The sequence below is a fragment of the Podarcis filfolensis genome (assembly GCF_964270895.1).
Source record: "Podarcis filfolensis genome assembly, chromosome: 4".
In the NCBI taxonomy this organism is placed as follows: domain Eukaryota; kingdom Metazoa; phylum Chordata; class Lepidosauria; order Squamata; family Lacertidae; genus Podarcis; species Podarcis filfolensis.
In genome coordinates, this window is record NC_139607.1 from 81,853,412 (window position 1) to 81,866,226 (window position 12,815).

The following is a 12,815-nucleotide window of genomic DNA, read 5'->3' on the forward strand; positions in this document are numbered from 1 at the left end:
TTCCATGCAGCCATATTATATAATTATTTAAGGATACTTTTGATCTGCCCTTCCTCGAAAAGGTATATGGTAAAGTTAAACGTTGCTTCATCAGGTGTGCTTCCTGGGTGTAGATATTACATCAAAGTTACAGCTAACATTTCCTCCGGCAAAAGTATAAGCTTCATGCTGTACTTAACTACTTTTAAAGTGCTGTGATTTGGGTAATAATGTTCTCTTTTCTCCCCCAACAGTCAAAAACCTTAACCATAAACAACACAGACACAGCAAGTGACATAGTCCTCATGGCCTTGCAGCAACTTGGAATCAACGTGAGTATTCATGATGTCATTTTAAAAAATGTACTCTTTAACAACTTGCATTATTGGCGGATGTGTGCTTACGTTATCCCATAGGTAGTAGAAAGCTATAGCACTCTCTAACTTGGGCCACCAGGAAAAATCATTGGTGGGGGAATGAACATTAACAGGACTCAGAGGAAATATATTTATTTTTCTGAGTTTTAATCCCCCCCATCTCTTTTCAGCAGAAAAGACAATCCACCTCTTTGCCTTAATGAATCTGTGTGTAGAGGAAGGCTTGGCTCTTGTTTCTACTTAGCCACCCACTTCTAAAGCCTCAGTTGGCGCAAGAACTCATGCAATATGTACAAAACCTACAGTGTGGGGCTCTGGACCAAGATTGTAGCTGGAGTCTGGATAAAGCAATTTGTTCTGCCTGAAATGATTTGGGATTCTTCCTCTTGCCTTAATTTTGCTTCTTTGGTCAGAGTTAAGAATTGCCAAAGCTGTACACCCTGCACTGTAGGAATCCCTTCCATTAGCTGTGGTCCTCTGTTTCAGAGCCAGGTGTATAAATAGCAGGACAATTGCATTGGGCTCTGAGCACTGATTCTGTGGGGAAAAGAAACTGCATGGTCTGCAGGCCACTGAAGTGAACCCTGCAGTGGTATTGAAGTAGCATCCATGGTGCAAGGCGTGTATTTTAAAGAAGACCAAGAGCCATGGGGATACCATCAAAGACATAACGTTTCTTTCCTTCACCTATGTAATACCTAGCAAAAAATACCCCATCTTCTAATACCACTCTGCTGCATATTTCCGTACTCTTGGGAGCAGGAAACCACAAAGCATAGTACCAGTTTCTGTGACTGCCCTGTATAATAGGAGCTGCCTTAGCTGTAGAATTGCATTTCTTTATTTTAGTTTTATTTGGTTTTCTTCAATATAGAATTACAAACAACAAATTGCAATACCTGTGTGATTGTGTTTTTAAAGGGCTCTGAAAAAGAATATCAGCTTTGGGTGAATTCTGGTAGAGAAGATGCTCCATATCCCCTTATTGGTAAGTTTCTGGGAAGTTTGTTTTTTAGTTTCTTTTCTATCCTGTCCCCTCCTCAGGGCTTATGAGCACATAGCAACAGCCAAAAGCAAGCAACACACACACAAAAGACCAAAAGGAAACCCAATCCTTACGTGCATAAGTTTGGTTGTGGAGAGCCAGCAATTTTTATGGTGTTCTCCATTTGGGATTTCAAATATGAAATCAGTCCATTAAAGTTCCCTTGGGAGGGTGGCTAGTCCTTTTCAGCTGAAGATGACAACCATCTTACATGAGGCACAGGCCTACGGATGGTAATGCAGGTCTAGATCCACTTCTTTGTTTCTGCAAACTAGGTAGGTAAAAATGTCTAGGATGGTGGTGTGTTTGCCAGTACATCACTAAAGATAAATAATTGACCAATGAAATCCAAGCATCCTCCCCCCACCCTTGCAGTTAAGAGCTATTGTAGTTACAGGCTCTTAATAATAGTAGTACTGCTTGATTACTAATAACCTGGACATTTTAATCAAGAAAGATACCCATTTGTCTTCTTAGATTCTGCACGTGTTCTTTAATTCTATATCTGTTGGTGCATAATATCAGGAACAGTCTTGAAAAGCAGATGGAAGGACGTTGAGTTCACAGAATCTCTTCCCCTGAAAGTTAGAACATAATTGTCTCTTATTAAAACTGTGCCAGATACTAAAGTGATACTCCTTTTTTACATTCCCCTAGAAGCTTACCTAGAGCCCTGTTTCCATCTCTACTTGATTTGCAGTGGGAGTTGCACAGATGCAGATCAGAAGCCAAATTGGTGGCCCTTGTTACTTCAGCTTTGTTCTCTGACTCCCGTTACACCCACAAACAGATTTCCGGTTTCATAGCTTCCAAGTACATTTTAAACGATTAATCCTCTGCAAAATTTCACAGAAGTGATCAAGCGTGCTATTCCAGCATTAGACAGGATGTGTTTGAATTAATTTTGGAATATCTCCTTTTCCTTTTGGAGCCATAAAGTGCCTTGGCTGTTCATATTTGTTGTGATCTGAAATGTACTTCTCTGTGCAACTCAGCAGTGGCCAGACAGATGCATCTGGAAGCTCCCAAGCAGCCGCACAACCACCCCCACTTGTTTGTCTACATGGTGGTTCCATTTAGCTACCATGGCTAGTAGCAGTTGGCAAATCTATACTCAGATCCAGACCAGGGCAGTGTAGTGTAGTGGGTAAAGCGTTGGGCTAGGACTCAGAAGATCCTGGTTCATATCCCCACTCAGCCATGAAGTGCACTGGGTGATGTTGGGTCAGTCATGTTTTCTCAACCTAGCCTACCATAGTTGTTGTGAAGGTGAAGGTCAACGTATGGCACCTTAAGCTCCTTGGATAAAAGGTGAGGTAGAAATGTAATTTAGAGGAAGGGCTTTTTTTCAGCCAGAACTTGCCAGAAATCAGATTGGGCACCTCTCAGGTGGGCGTCATTGCCATTATAAAAGAACAAGGGAGATGTTCCAGCACCTCTTTTCCTAGTAAAATAGCACTATTTAAATGCAATGCAACATTTGCTTGCCAGGGGAAACAGACAAGACGGCATTCCTCACCTCTCCCAATTCCAGATGCCGAAGTTTATAGGACTGCCAGTTAGGTATTATTTCAGCACTGGCGGTGGAACAGTGACCTCTATTGCACCTGAGGGCAGCACCTTGTCTTAAAGGGTACAAGAAGGTCTTGTGGTGGGAAAGATGAAAGCAAATGGGCAAAAGAAGCTAAACTAAGAACTTGTGGAAGAGCTTCAGATAGTTAAATAGTTGAAAGACTGTCAAGTTGGATGCAAAACCTGGTGCCTTCCAGATGTGGCTCAGCTCCCATCTCCTTCCAGCCCCAGCCAGTATGACCCCAGTCTCCCCATCTCTGCAGCAAAGGGTAAGGAGCCCTATGTTGAAGCTTCATTCGGTCAACTGGGCCATCAGAAACACATCCTTTGGCTGGCCGGTGCCAAAATGCATGTGTATGGGGCATTTCATTTCCCTCTATTTTCTGATGTTTCAGCTTATGCAGCCAAAACAGCAGGCCTGGGAGAACCTTGAAGTTTGCCAAAGTAAGGGAAAGAAATATTTAGATAACCCCTAAAGGCTTGGGACCCAAAGCAGCCCAAGGACGGTTGATTGTGTTCAGTGCCCATGCAATGGTGACTGACCGTTGAGGGCAGGAGAGTGAAAACCAGGAATACAGTGGAGGAGAGGGAACCCCAACCTGGGGACATGCCATGCCGCAGCAGTCTAAAATCAGGCGAGTAAAATGGGCACCAAACTGCTAGCTAAGGTTTCGGGAATGAGGGAGAACAGATATTGAGGCTTATCAGAAGAAACATTGCACGGAGATCATAGTGTAGTGTAAGTCTGGTAGAGAGCATTTATTCCGAGGCTGCTGTGTGTTTTCTTTCTTCGTTTGTTTTTAAAGAGATAATAAATATCATTGCAGCATCCTTGGGAGGTGCTCATTCGTTGCCTGACCGCCACTCAGTGAAAATTAAACCCGCTTCCTCTTTCTTTGCTAAGGACACGAATATCCATTTGGAATTAAAATGAGCCACATTCGTGACACTTTGCCTCAGACCCAGGAATCAAAGGACTGCGTCTGCCCTCTGGAAGTTCAGGAGGCCATCCTAATCGAGCAGCTGCCCCGCGAGCGCCAGTGCCAGTTTGTAATCAAGCCAAGGCGCCTGGCCACTGGCCATGAGCTGAATGGTGAGTCTCTCTGCTTACAGAAGCTTCGTTCAGAGAACATTTGTCAGATTAACTCTGTGTAGTAACAAGCCAGCATCCATCCTGGAGAATGGGCAAAAGGAAGCACAGGGGCAGGCTAGACAGGGGGTCGTGCCAAACAAACTTCTTACTCCAGGGTTAGGTGGAGGTGGGGGTATTTTAAGAATTCTTTTCTTATTAGACCAATGCTTACGTGAAGCCAGCCAAAGCTCACAAGGAAATGGCCAGATTTCTTCATTATAGAGTCTGTGCTTGTGAATGACTAGAGCTTTTGTTCAAAGCAATCATACTTCAGCTTCAGAAGGCCTCCTTGGCTTAAAGAGAGAACACATTGGGTCTAGTTGTCCCTTTTTTCTGCTGTTTTTTCCATAAGTGAACATTTCTCAAGGCTTACCTGAATGGTTTATCCATACTTTTGCAATTTATTTATATATCATCAATTCACAAGTCTGGTCTCCTCTTGAGGGCCTTGGGGAAGTAACAGTACTTAAAACAGGGGGGGGTGAATGGGGGAATAGACTGCATATTTGAACTCTCTCATTCCAGTGTTGCATCAAAAGTTGTGGCTTCTGGAACCTCTTTTTTGTGAGTTGAGGAACTCCTGAACAGTTGCAGAGGAGGATTCTGGAAGGTGGTCTGGAATGCCCATGCAGTTCCCATGGGATTCCTGTTGATCTTCTCACTGTTACTTCCTATGACTTTGGCCTACAGGAGGGAATGGGCTTCTTTTGAGAACTGCGCTCCCTCAGATGTAAGCTGTCAAGGGCTGCCTACAGACTCTGGCCAGAGCTGGAGCCAGTGGTGAATGCAGCCACTCACTTCTCTTGCTTAGCCCCCCACCAACACCTCTCTCCTTTCCCTGCTTTCAGTCATGGTAGGGAAGCTTGTTTGCTAGATGAAATGCTAGATAAGCTTCCAGTTATGAATTTGGTGAGTGGGGCAGTCTGGATGAGACGCTGGGTCCCATCTTATAATCTTGTAGAAGAGGCTGCTGAACCAGTCAAAACAGTTCCTTTGTTAAGATAATGGCTTTGGTTGGCCAGTTACATACTGCTATTTACTATATCCAAAGAGGTGGCTCTGTTGGCATAGAGATGAATGGATGGACCATTTCCCATCTCACCTGACTGGATGCTACCATCATTTTAGGATGGAGAACAATAGGACAAGGGGGCGGGGCTGTGCAAGAGAGAGTTGTGTGTATAAGAATTTGGCTGAAACTGAAAGCTGGGGACACAGAAGCATGTCTTGCTTTCTGCTGATCCCAAACTGTGGCTGCGGGGGCTTTCCTGGAAACCTGGTGGGGAAGCAAGATCTGTTGGGGTGTTGACGCTGCGAGCTCCTTCAGCCTGTGCTCAGGTTGTGTATATTGGTAAATGAAACCATATATCCTAAAGACACCATCATCTCCACTGACCATAATTCCATGGAAACTGAACCCTGGGTAAGCACAGGCGCCTCAGCACTTTCTTGCTGCTTGGAGATTGGAGTTGCATGCAACAATACATAGAAGACATTGCCTACTGTTTTCAGGACTACAGCTTTGCATTGTTTCTGCGTAACAGAATGTAATGCCACTATCTAATGTAAGCGAATGTATTATAGCATAGCTGTTCCAGGCACAGAAGACACCTGCCTCCTCTGCCCTCCTGCCCAGGCTCCTTGCCACATGGTTTGCTATTTCTGAAGCAACTTTGCAAGTATAAAGGACATGTTTATTCTCTTACCCATCACAGTCAGCAAAATGCTCCAAGTGCATTGACCAGGGCACCCTACTTGTGAAAGCGGAAGTAGTTTCCAAATTTAGCCTCTCTGATGACCTCTACAAAGACCTCTTTCAGATTCTCTTCTTTATTTTGTTTGGAGTGGTGATAATTTCCACATTCAAGCTTCATATAATGCTTCTCTGAACCTCCAGTATCTCTGTTGCATCCACACACTGCCCCTTCTTATCCACATTCATATTATGACCCTTTATAGCTTATCTTTTCCATCTGGTCTAGGCAGACACTTCCTGCCAGGCCGAAAAATGTAGATCCTGTTCTTCTGTGTTCATCAGGAGTTTGTTCTCTGTTCTCTGCGGAGTTATTTGGCAACAGAAGCACCCCCTTGTGGTTATTCAGTGCTACAATAAGAAGCATTGCTCAGTAAACCCTACCGGACATGCATATATTCATTAATTTTTCTAGAAACAATGATGGCTAGAAACTTAAGAATCTGAGCAAAGCGTCTGAAACTCCCAGTTTTGTTGCTTTGTGAAGTGGTTGTATATCTTTGCTATCTTTAGCCTCTACAATTCTTAAAAGTTAGCAGTCCAGAATCCAGAGAATTGTCTGTTGCTGCATCATTGCTGCAGATGTTGATCTGACTTTTATATATATATATATATAAAACAAACAAACATCAGTAGGAGGCTATTGGGAGCTGCATATAGCAGTGGGCTGTTATTTTTAAAAATGTTAGTGCAGATGTCTTTGGCTTTTGTTACAGAACCTGACCTTCCTTTGTCTCATTGTACTTCCTTCTGGACATCTTTTCTGCCTGCTGAGATGCCATATGGCAGCTGCCCAGGCTTTCCAGAATTCACCAGCAGTGTGAAATACGTTTGCATAGGAATTAGATTGACAGTTGCCTCCAAAATGGATGTGCATTGCCCTGCAAGGCAGACACTCTACAGCTCTGTTTTTTGACACAGTCAACTGGCCAAGTCACAACTTGAGTACAAAAATATATCCAAACCATTCTGTGTAAAAGAAGCCTTTCCTTTCTGAGCAGGTTTCCACCACCCCCTCAATATTCATGGGCAGATGTCCCAACATTCGCTTCTCCACACAGTCTTTTATATTGATATTGCTAACAATCAATGTGATGTATTTTATCATTGCAGAGGGTCTTCCCTACAAGTACTTATATAGCCGTCTCTTACAAGGCAACTGAGCACTGTCATTTGGTCTCAAATCTTAGTAACTGAAGAAACACAGAAGTCTGCTGCACCAGTAGTGTTGGATACAACCCAGTATTTTTGGATCGATTTCATGCCAATTACATTGATGCAAATTACATTTGTCTTCTCTTGCCTACGCAGCCTCCCCCATTCTCTTCAAATGCTGGTTTTAACTTATAAAGTGTTAAGCAGCTGCAACCCAGCACTTCTCCATGGAGCTCACATAGGAAAGGGGTTGCAAGTGAAACTGCCCAGATCATAACGCTGCTATACATATCTACAGTATCTGCCTGATGCAACCTTATTGAAAATCAGCAGGGCCTTCGTGAACTTGGGGTTACGTCAACTGCTTCTGGTTCCAAGAAGATAACTGCTACTGCTGTTCTCTCCTCTGGCCAGCTGCCATGGTAACACAGAGGGCGCAGCTGGTGGCTGAGTCTGGAGGCCTTAGGCTCCAGAAAGGTGATTGCTGACACTGCCACCCAGTGCAGCATCTGATTCCTGAATGGTTAAGTTTCTAGATCTCATGGTTTGGAAAGACAATTAAGCAAAGAACTCCTACCCCAAAGTTTGCATTCAAAAGCAAGCCAAGCAGTGATAGTTTTCACCAGGCTGCTATGCAGTTGGTATTGTTTTCATTTTTACATCACTGAATGTTTTGTGGAAAGAATTTGCCAGCCAAACAAGTTTAAAACAAGCTTTAAAACAAAGTACATTTTTCAGTCAAGTGCTGCTGACTTTTAAGCTTTTAGCTAAAAGTATTCCTCCCATTCCCATAGTTAAGGCGAACTTCTGTAATTACATGCTGTACAACAAAAACAATTTCCCCCTGCCTGAAATCATATAGGGTGATATTGCATGATCAATATTTTGCTGTATAACATGGCCAGGGATGGGTAACCGTTTTGGTTCTAATGATCTCACTGCCATTTTTTTATCATTATTATATTTCTTTATTTGATGGGTTTCTAGTCTGCCTTTTAGCTTATATACACTCCCAAGATGGTGGCTTTGAGAGATGGAAGGGTTTGTGGCTAGAGCTGGAGGAGGTACATGCACTTGAAATTCTGTGCACTATCAGAACTTTAAAGCTTCAATCAGAAGTGGTCGCCTTTTTGTACAGTTACATTGGACATAAGTAGACTTTCTGTGCTCCTTCCCCCTATGAAGTGAAAGCAACATGGGGAAAAACAAAAACTACCTGCACCTGCAAAAGTTTTGGGGTGGTCATATGCTTTGTTTGCAATAAGTGCATGTCCTGTAATTTCCTACTGAAATACCATAACTATTCATGCCACAAATATTTGAGGTAGCGGGCTTGATCCCACTTGCATTGCACTAACCCACCCCACCCCCACAGTAATACTGTTGCAGCACTGGGGAAGTAAAGCAGAATAAAGCTGAATAAATCCAATCCTAATGCAATGTTTTTGTGTCAAGAGCATGTTGCAGAATGTAGCTGCAAAATACCCATCTGGAGAAGGCCTTAGTGAGCTGGATTTTTAAAATATGCCCTTCATCGTATGAATGCAGCCATCGCTAAACACAGTTCTAGGAATTCCTCTTAAACCCATGGACGCTACCATATAGTGTGATAGACTGTTGGTTCATCGCAACCACTAAAGAGAAGGAAATAAAGGATATGACATGAATTTGTGTGGTGTAGTGTAACAAGAAACCTCTTTCTTTCCTTGCAGAGTGTAGCCAAAAGCCACTTAAAAGGAAAAGATCCACTATAAACTGGGCCTTCTGGCGGGGTGCAGAAGCTCCTCCTTCCCCAACATCTGCCCAAGGGAAGCTATTCGGACACCCTCTGCCAGACAAGCTGCCCAAGCCAATCTTTGTAAGTATCCCATACATTCAGTGACTGGTGACTGAACTTCAGTAGAATCCCTTTGGGTTTTTTTTGAGATTATCTATGACGACTCATTTTACATGCCTGTGAAAAAGAGGACGTGTCCTGGAAAAATAGGACATATGGCAACCCTAAATATGCATATATATATTTCTTTTTCTTTAACAGGACATGCTTTCTTTCCTGAACCAAGAGGGGCCTTTCACTGAGGGCATTTTCCGACGTTCTGCAAGTGCAAAATCTTGCAGAGAGCTAAAGGAGAAGCTTGATTCGGGAGCTGAAGTGAATTTACTCAGCGAGTCCATTTTGGTGATAGCCTCTGTGCTTAAGGTAGACAGGCATTTGTCCTCCTTCATCCCCTCTGCCACCCTCTAGGATTTATGTTATGGATTCTGTAGCCTGGGATGTTAAGAGCTGCCCTTCTTTCTTTTTTGAACCTAGTTAGACTTCCAAAATAGTCATCTGTGTTGATCTTATCAACAACTGGATTATGGGCATTCTTGAACTATTTTTGGACTCAATAGGATTTCCTCTGGGCAGCCAATTCAGATCTGCTCTTCCATAATTGAGCCATCCTTTAGCCTTCTGTTGTGGCCATGGTAGATCTCTTACTCTCCTCTATTGGCAGGTCCATAGTGCAGGGATGGGAGGCCAGGGTGGTAAAAAAATTCCTGCCCGAGCCTGTGATTTTACAGGGCTTTCAAAAAAAAAAAAAAAAAACCTTGTTAGGAATTTTAAAGAAAATGTAACATCTTAGTAAGGAGAGAGAGAGAAATCAGAGCAAGTGTCTTATTATAGAGCCTCCTGGTGGCTTTCAGGATGTTCTGTAATGGAATGTGGTGGTGTCTAGATTAAAATAAATGTTAGTAAATAGAATGAGCTACTTGTGGGAGAGTAAGCTGGGGTAACTGGGGCCACAGGATAACTTCAGAGTGGGATAGGTTTCAAAATTCAAGTGCTTGATGCCAAACACATGCTGATGGATGGAAGAAGGAATAGCCACCATGACACCCTCCAGATGTTGTGGGTCCATTAATGAATGTTAGAATGATGTTGGATAGAAATTAAGTGGTTTCCAGCTGTAATGCTTTAAGAATATGGAAGAAGGGCATAAATAGGTAAAAAAATAACTAAAATGGTGTTGGATTGGAAATAAGCGGTATTAGTAACAAAGTTAATAAGAATATGCAAAAATGAATTGATAATGGATGAAAATACTGAGTTATAAAATGTTAAGTTATAGAGATAAGATAAATGAAAGAGGGTAAGGATTTGCTGATTTGATTATTTAAATGGGAATACAAGAAGGGGAGGTGTGAGGAAGTCAAAGAAACAAGCAAATGAGTTTTAAATTATGAAAAAGAATTGTTTTTAATTTTCTGTATTTTTTGTGTGTGTGTTTACTCTTATTTTTTTCTTGTTTTTTTATTATGTGTTTTTGTATATCTTTTTTTGTAAAATCTTAATAAATATTTCTTTTAAAAAAAACAAAGCAGATGTTGTGGGTCCAACTCCCATCATCCCTGGCCATGCTGGAGGGCACCACATTGGTCACCCTTTCTTTAATACAAAAGGAGATGTTTTATTTGCTCCTTTGGAATTTTGCCCTTCTTCCAAGGAGCTCAAAGGGGCTATCCAAATAGATTTGTGTAGTAAGCCTCGGAGGTTGACTAGGCTAAGAGGTGCTGAACTGCATAAGGCTACCCTGGCTGCGTTGGACTTAGAGACGTTTTGTTTGTTATTCTGCACTGGCTGATAACAAATTAATTTTTTCAGTCTCAAACCAGTGAAGGTGCTGTTGCACTCATGCCCTGCTCATGAGCTTCCCATAGGAATCTAGTTGACCGCTGTGCAAGCAGAATGCTGGGCTAAACAGACCTTTGGTCCAGCAGGGCTGTTCTTAGCATTATGAAGTAATTAGCTACTGTTTCATTTACTCTGTGAGAAATGATGCAAATCCATCCATAGCAATCAAAATGGTTCAGACAGGACCAAAATTATTCAATGATGCACTAGTAGACAATCTTATGGTCTACAGGGATTTTGTTCCAGCAGTTCCATGGTTTACTTCTTATGAAACAGTCCCCCACAAATGGTTGCTCATCCAAACTTTTCTTCCTTCTTCCTTAGGATTTTTTGCGTAATATCCCAGGCAGCGTTTTCTCATCCCAGCTCTGTGATCAGTGGGTTTCCTTAATGGATGAAGGGAATGATGAAGAGAAGATAAAAAGCACCCACAGGTAGAATTGTTTGTGTAACCTCCTGTGCTGCTTCCAAAAATGAATATCCAGAAAAAAGCAGAATGTTTGAGGTGCAGTTCTTGTTGCAGACAAGCTTATAAATTTAGATTCGATTATTCAGCATTCCATTTTGATCCCCTGGTCAATATTCTCACCTGTTCATGGCATGCAGGAAAGAAGATACACGGTGCAGATCTCTGTGCTTTAAAACAGAATGTGGGGAGATTTATTTCCTTTGTGGATTTCCACTTACCATGAAGTGGGCTCCAGATTGGCATAGCTAGGAGGCTAGGCTGGGGAATGGCAGAAGGAAGAAACTTGAGTGAAATTTTTGCAAGCAGTCTTGTGTTCTGAAGAGTTGTGTGTTTTGTGTGTTGCTAGGCTAATGGAACAACTACCTGGAGCCAATGTGATGCTGCTGCGTTACCTGTTTGGAGTCCTACACAGCATAGAAAGGCAGTCTGAAGACAATAAGATGACTGCGTTCAATTTAGCAGTGTGCATTGGACCCAGCTTACTCTGGCTACCAGCTGCCACAAACTCTTGGACTGAAGAAGAATTCACCATGAAAGTAGGCTTAGAAACAGTTCTGCTTAGAGGTTCTGCCTCAGAGGTTCCCATAAAGTGGCAGAAGGGCCAGTTAGTCTGCCTTAAAATTAAGCTATTTGCTGTGTAGGCAGGGCAACCTTAGTGAGTTCAGACCCAAATCCCTTGCTCCTGATTTTCCCCAGCTTTTTAAGCTCCAGCGTTTACATCTTTCCACCATTATATTACCTGTTTTACTTTCCCTACTTCATTGGTCTTGCTCTGTGCACCTGGCCAAAAAGCTGGTGAGATGCATTACTTGGGAGGTGGTGGTGAGGAACATCATAAGTTTCTAACCTAGTACCATAGTATACCCTGTTCCTTCTTCAGATATCGCCTTTAGATTTAGGTGTCATACATAGCTGCTTTTGAAGAAACAGATGAGCCTGTGAGCAGTATTCAGCTAAGTTTTACGTATGGTAGACCCATGGAAATTAATGGACCTCACTTAAATATGTCAATTAATTTCAGTGGGTCTATTCTGAGTAAACCTTGGTTGACTACTAACCTGTATTACTGAGACAGTAAAGATTTGTGATGATCCAAAATCCCAGTACAACTTTTGTACTGGGAAGGCACAGTTGCAAGATGGGAGGTGGGATGCAAATAGTGGCAAAGAGTTTGCCTCACTCCTGGTGCCATTTGCGCTACCTGCTTGCTTGGAGCAATTTCTTCAGTTCTTCCTAGTTTCTGCTATCCAGAAGACACTAGTGCGAGGACAAGAAATGTGACTGCATGGCTCAGATTGAGGTCAGGAATAGGAAGTAATGCTTTCTGCCGTCTGTCTGGAATCACCTTTGGAGGTGCAACTAGGAAGCACTGAACAAAAAGCCTTCTCCACCCAGCCACCCCTGGCAGCAGCAAGGAACGCAACCTCTGCTGGCAGTAGGACCATGTGAACCGACACCAGAAGCAGCAGAAATATGTGGGCAGGGGCACAGCTTCAGGAAATCTTACTACCACCATGACACTGACCACCCCCAAGCACCCAGCTTCAAGGTGCTGTTGTAGCAAAAAGGACAAAAGCTATGCACATTTCTTTTTAATGTCTCTGTTAGAGACAGAAAGCTTAGATGGATCTGTCATTAGCTTTAAGACCACTTTTGT

The 12,815-nt window shown here is 42.7% G+C and overlaps 1 protein-coding gene and 1 long non-coding RNA gene across 6 annotated transcripts in view; both read left to right on the forward strand.

Annotated features, from left to right (window-relative positions):
- Positions 1–12,815, forward strand: part of LOC310760633 — a 141,296-nt gene that overhangs the window by 97,040 nt on the left and 31,441 nt on the right. The window lies entirely within an intron of this gene.
- The window catches only part of ARHGAP20 (Rho GTPase activating protein 20), a 77,345-nt gene that overhangs the window by 62,715 nt on the left and 1,815 nt on the right, over positions 1–12,815 (forward strand). For all 5 annotated transcript variants that reach the window (XM_083609146.1, XM_083609145.1, XM_083609149.1 and 2 more), the window contains exons 7-13: positions 234–311; positions 1,278–1,344; positions 3,878–4,066; positions 8,726–8,871; positions 9,052–9,213; positions 11,014–11,123; positions 11,505–11,694. In XM_083609146.1, coding sequence (XP_083465272.1) covers positions 234–311; positions 1,278–1,344; positions 3,878–4,066; positions 8,726–8,871; positions 9,052–9,213; positions 11,014–11,123; positions 11,505–11,694 — 942 coding nt within the window. The remainder of the gene's footprint in view (positions 1–233; positions 312–1,277; positions 1,345–3,877; positions 4,067–8,725; positions 8,872–9,051; positions 9,214–11,013; positions 11,124–11,504; positions 11,695–12,815) is intronic.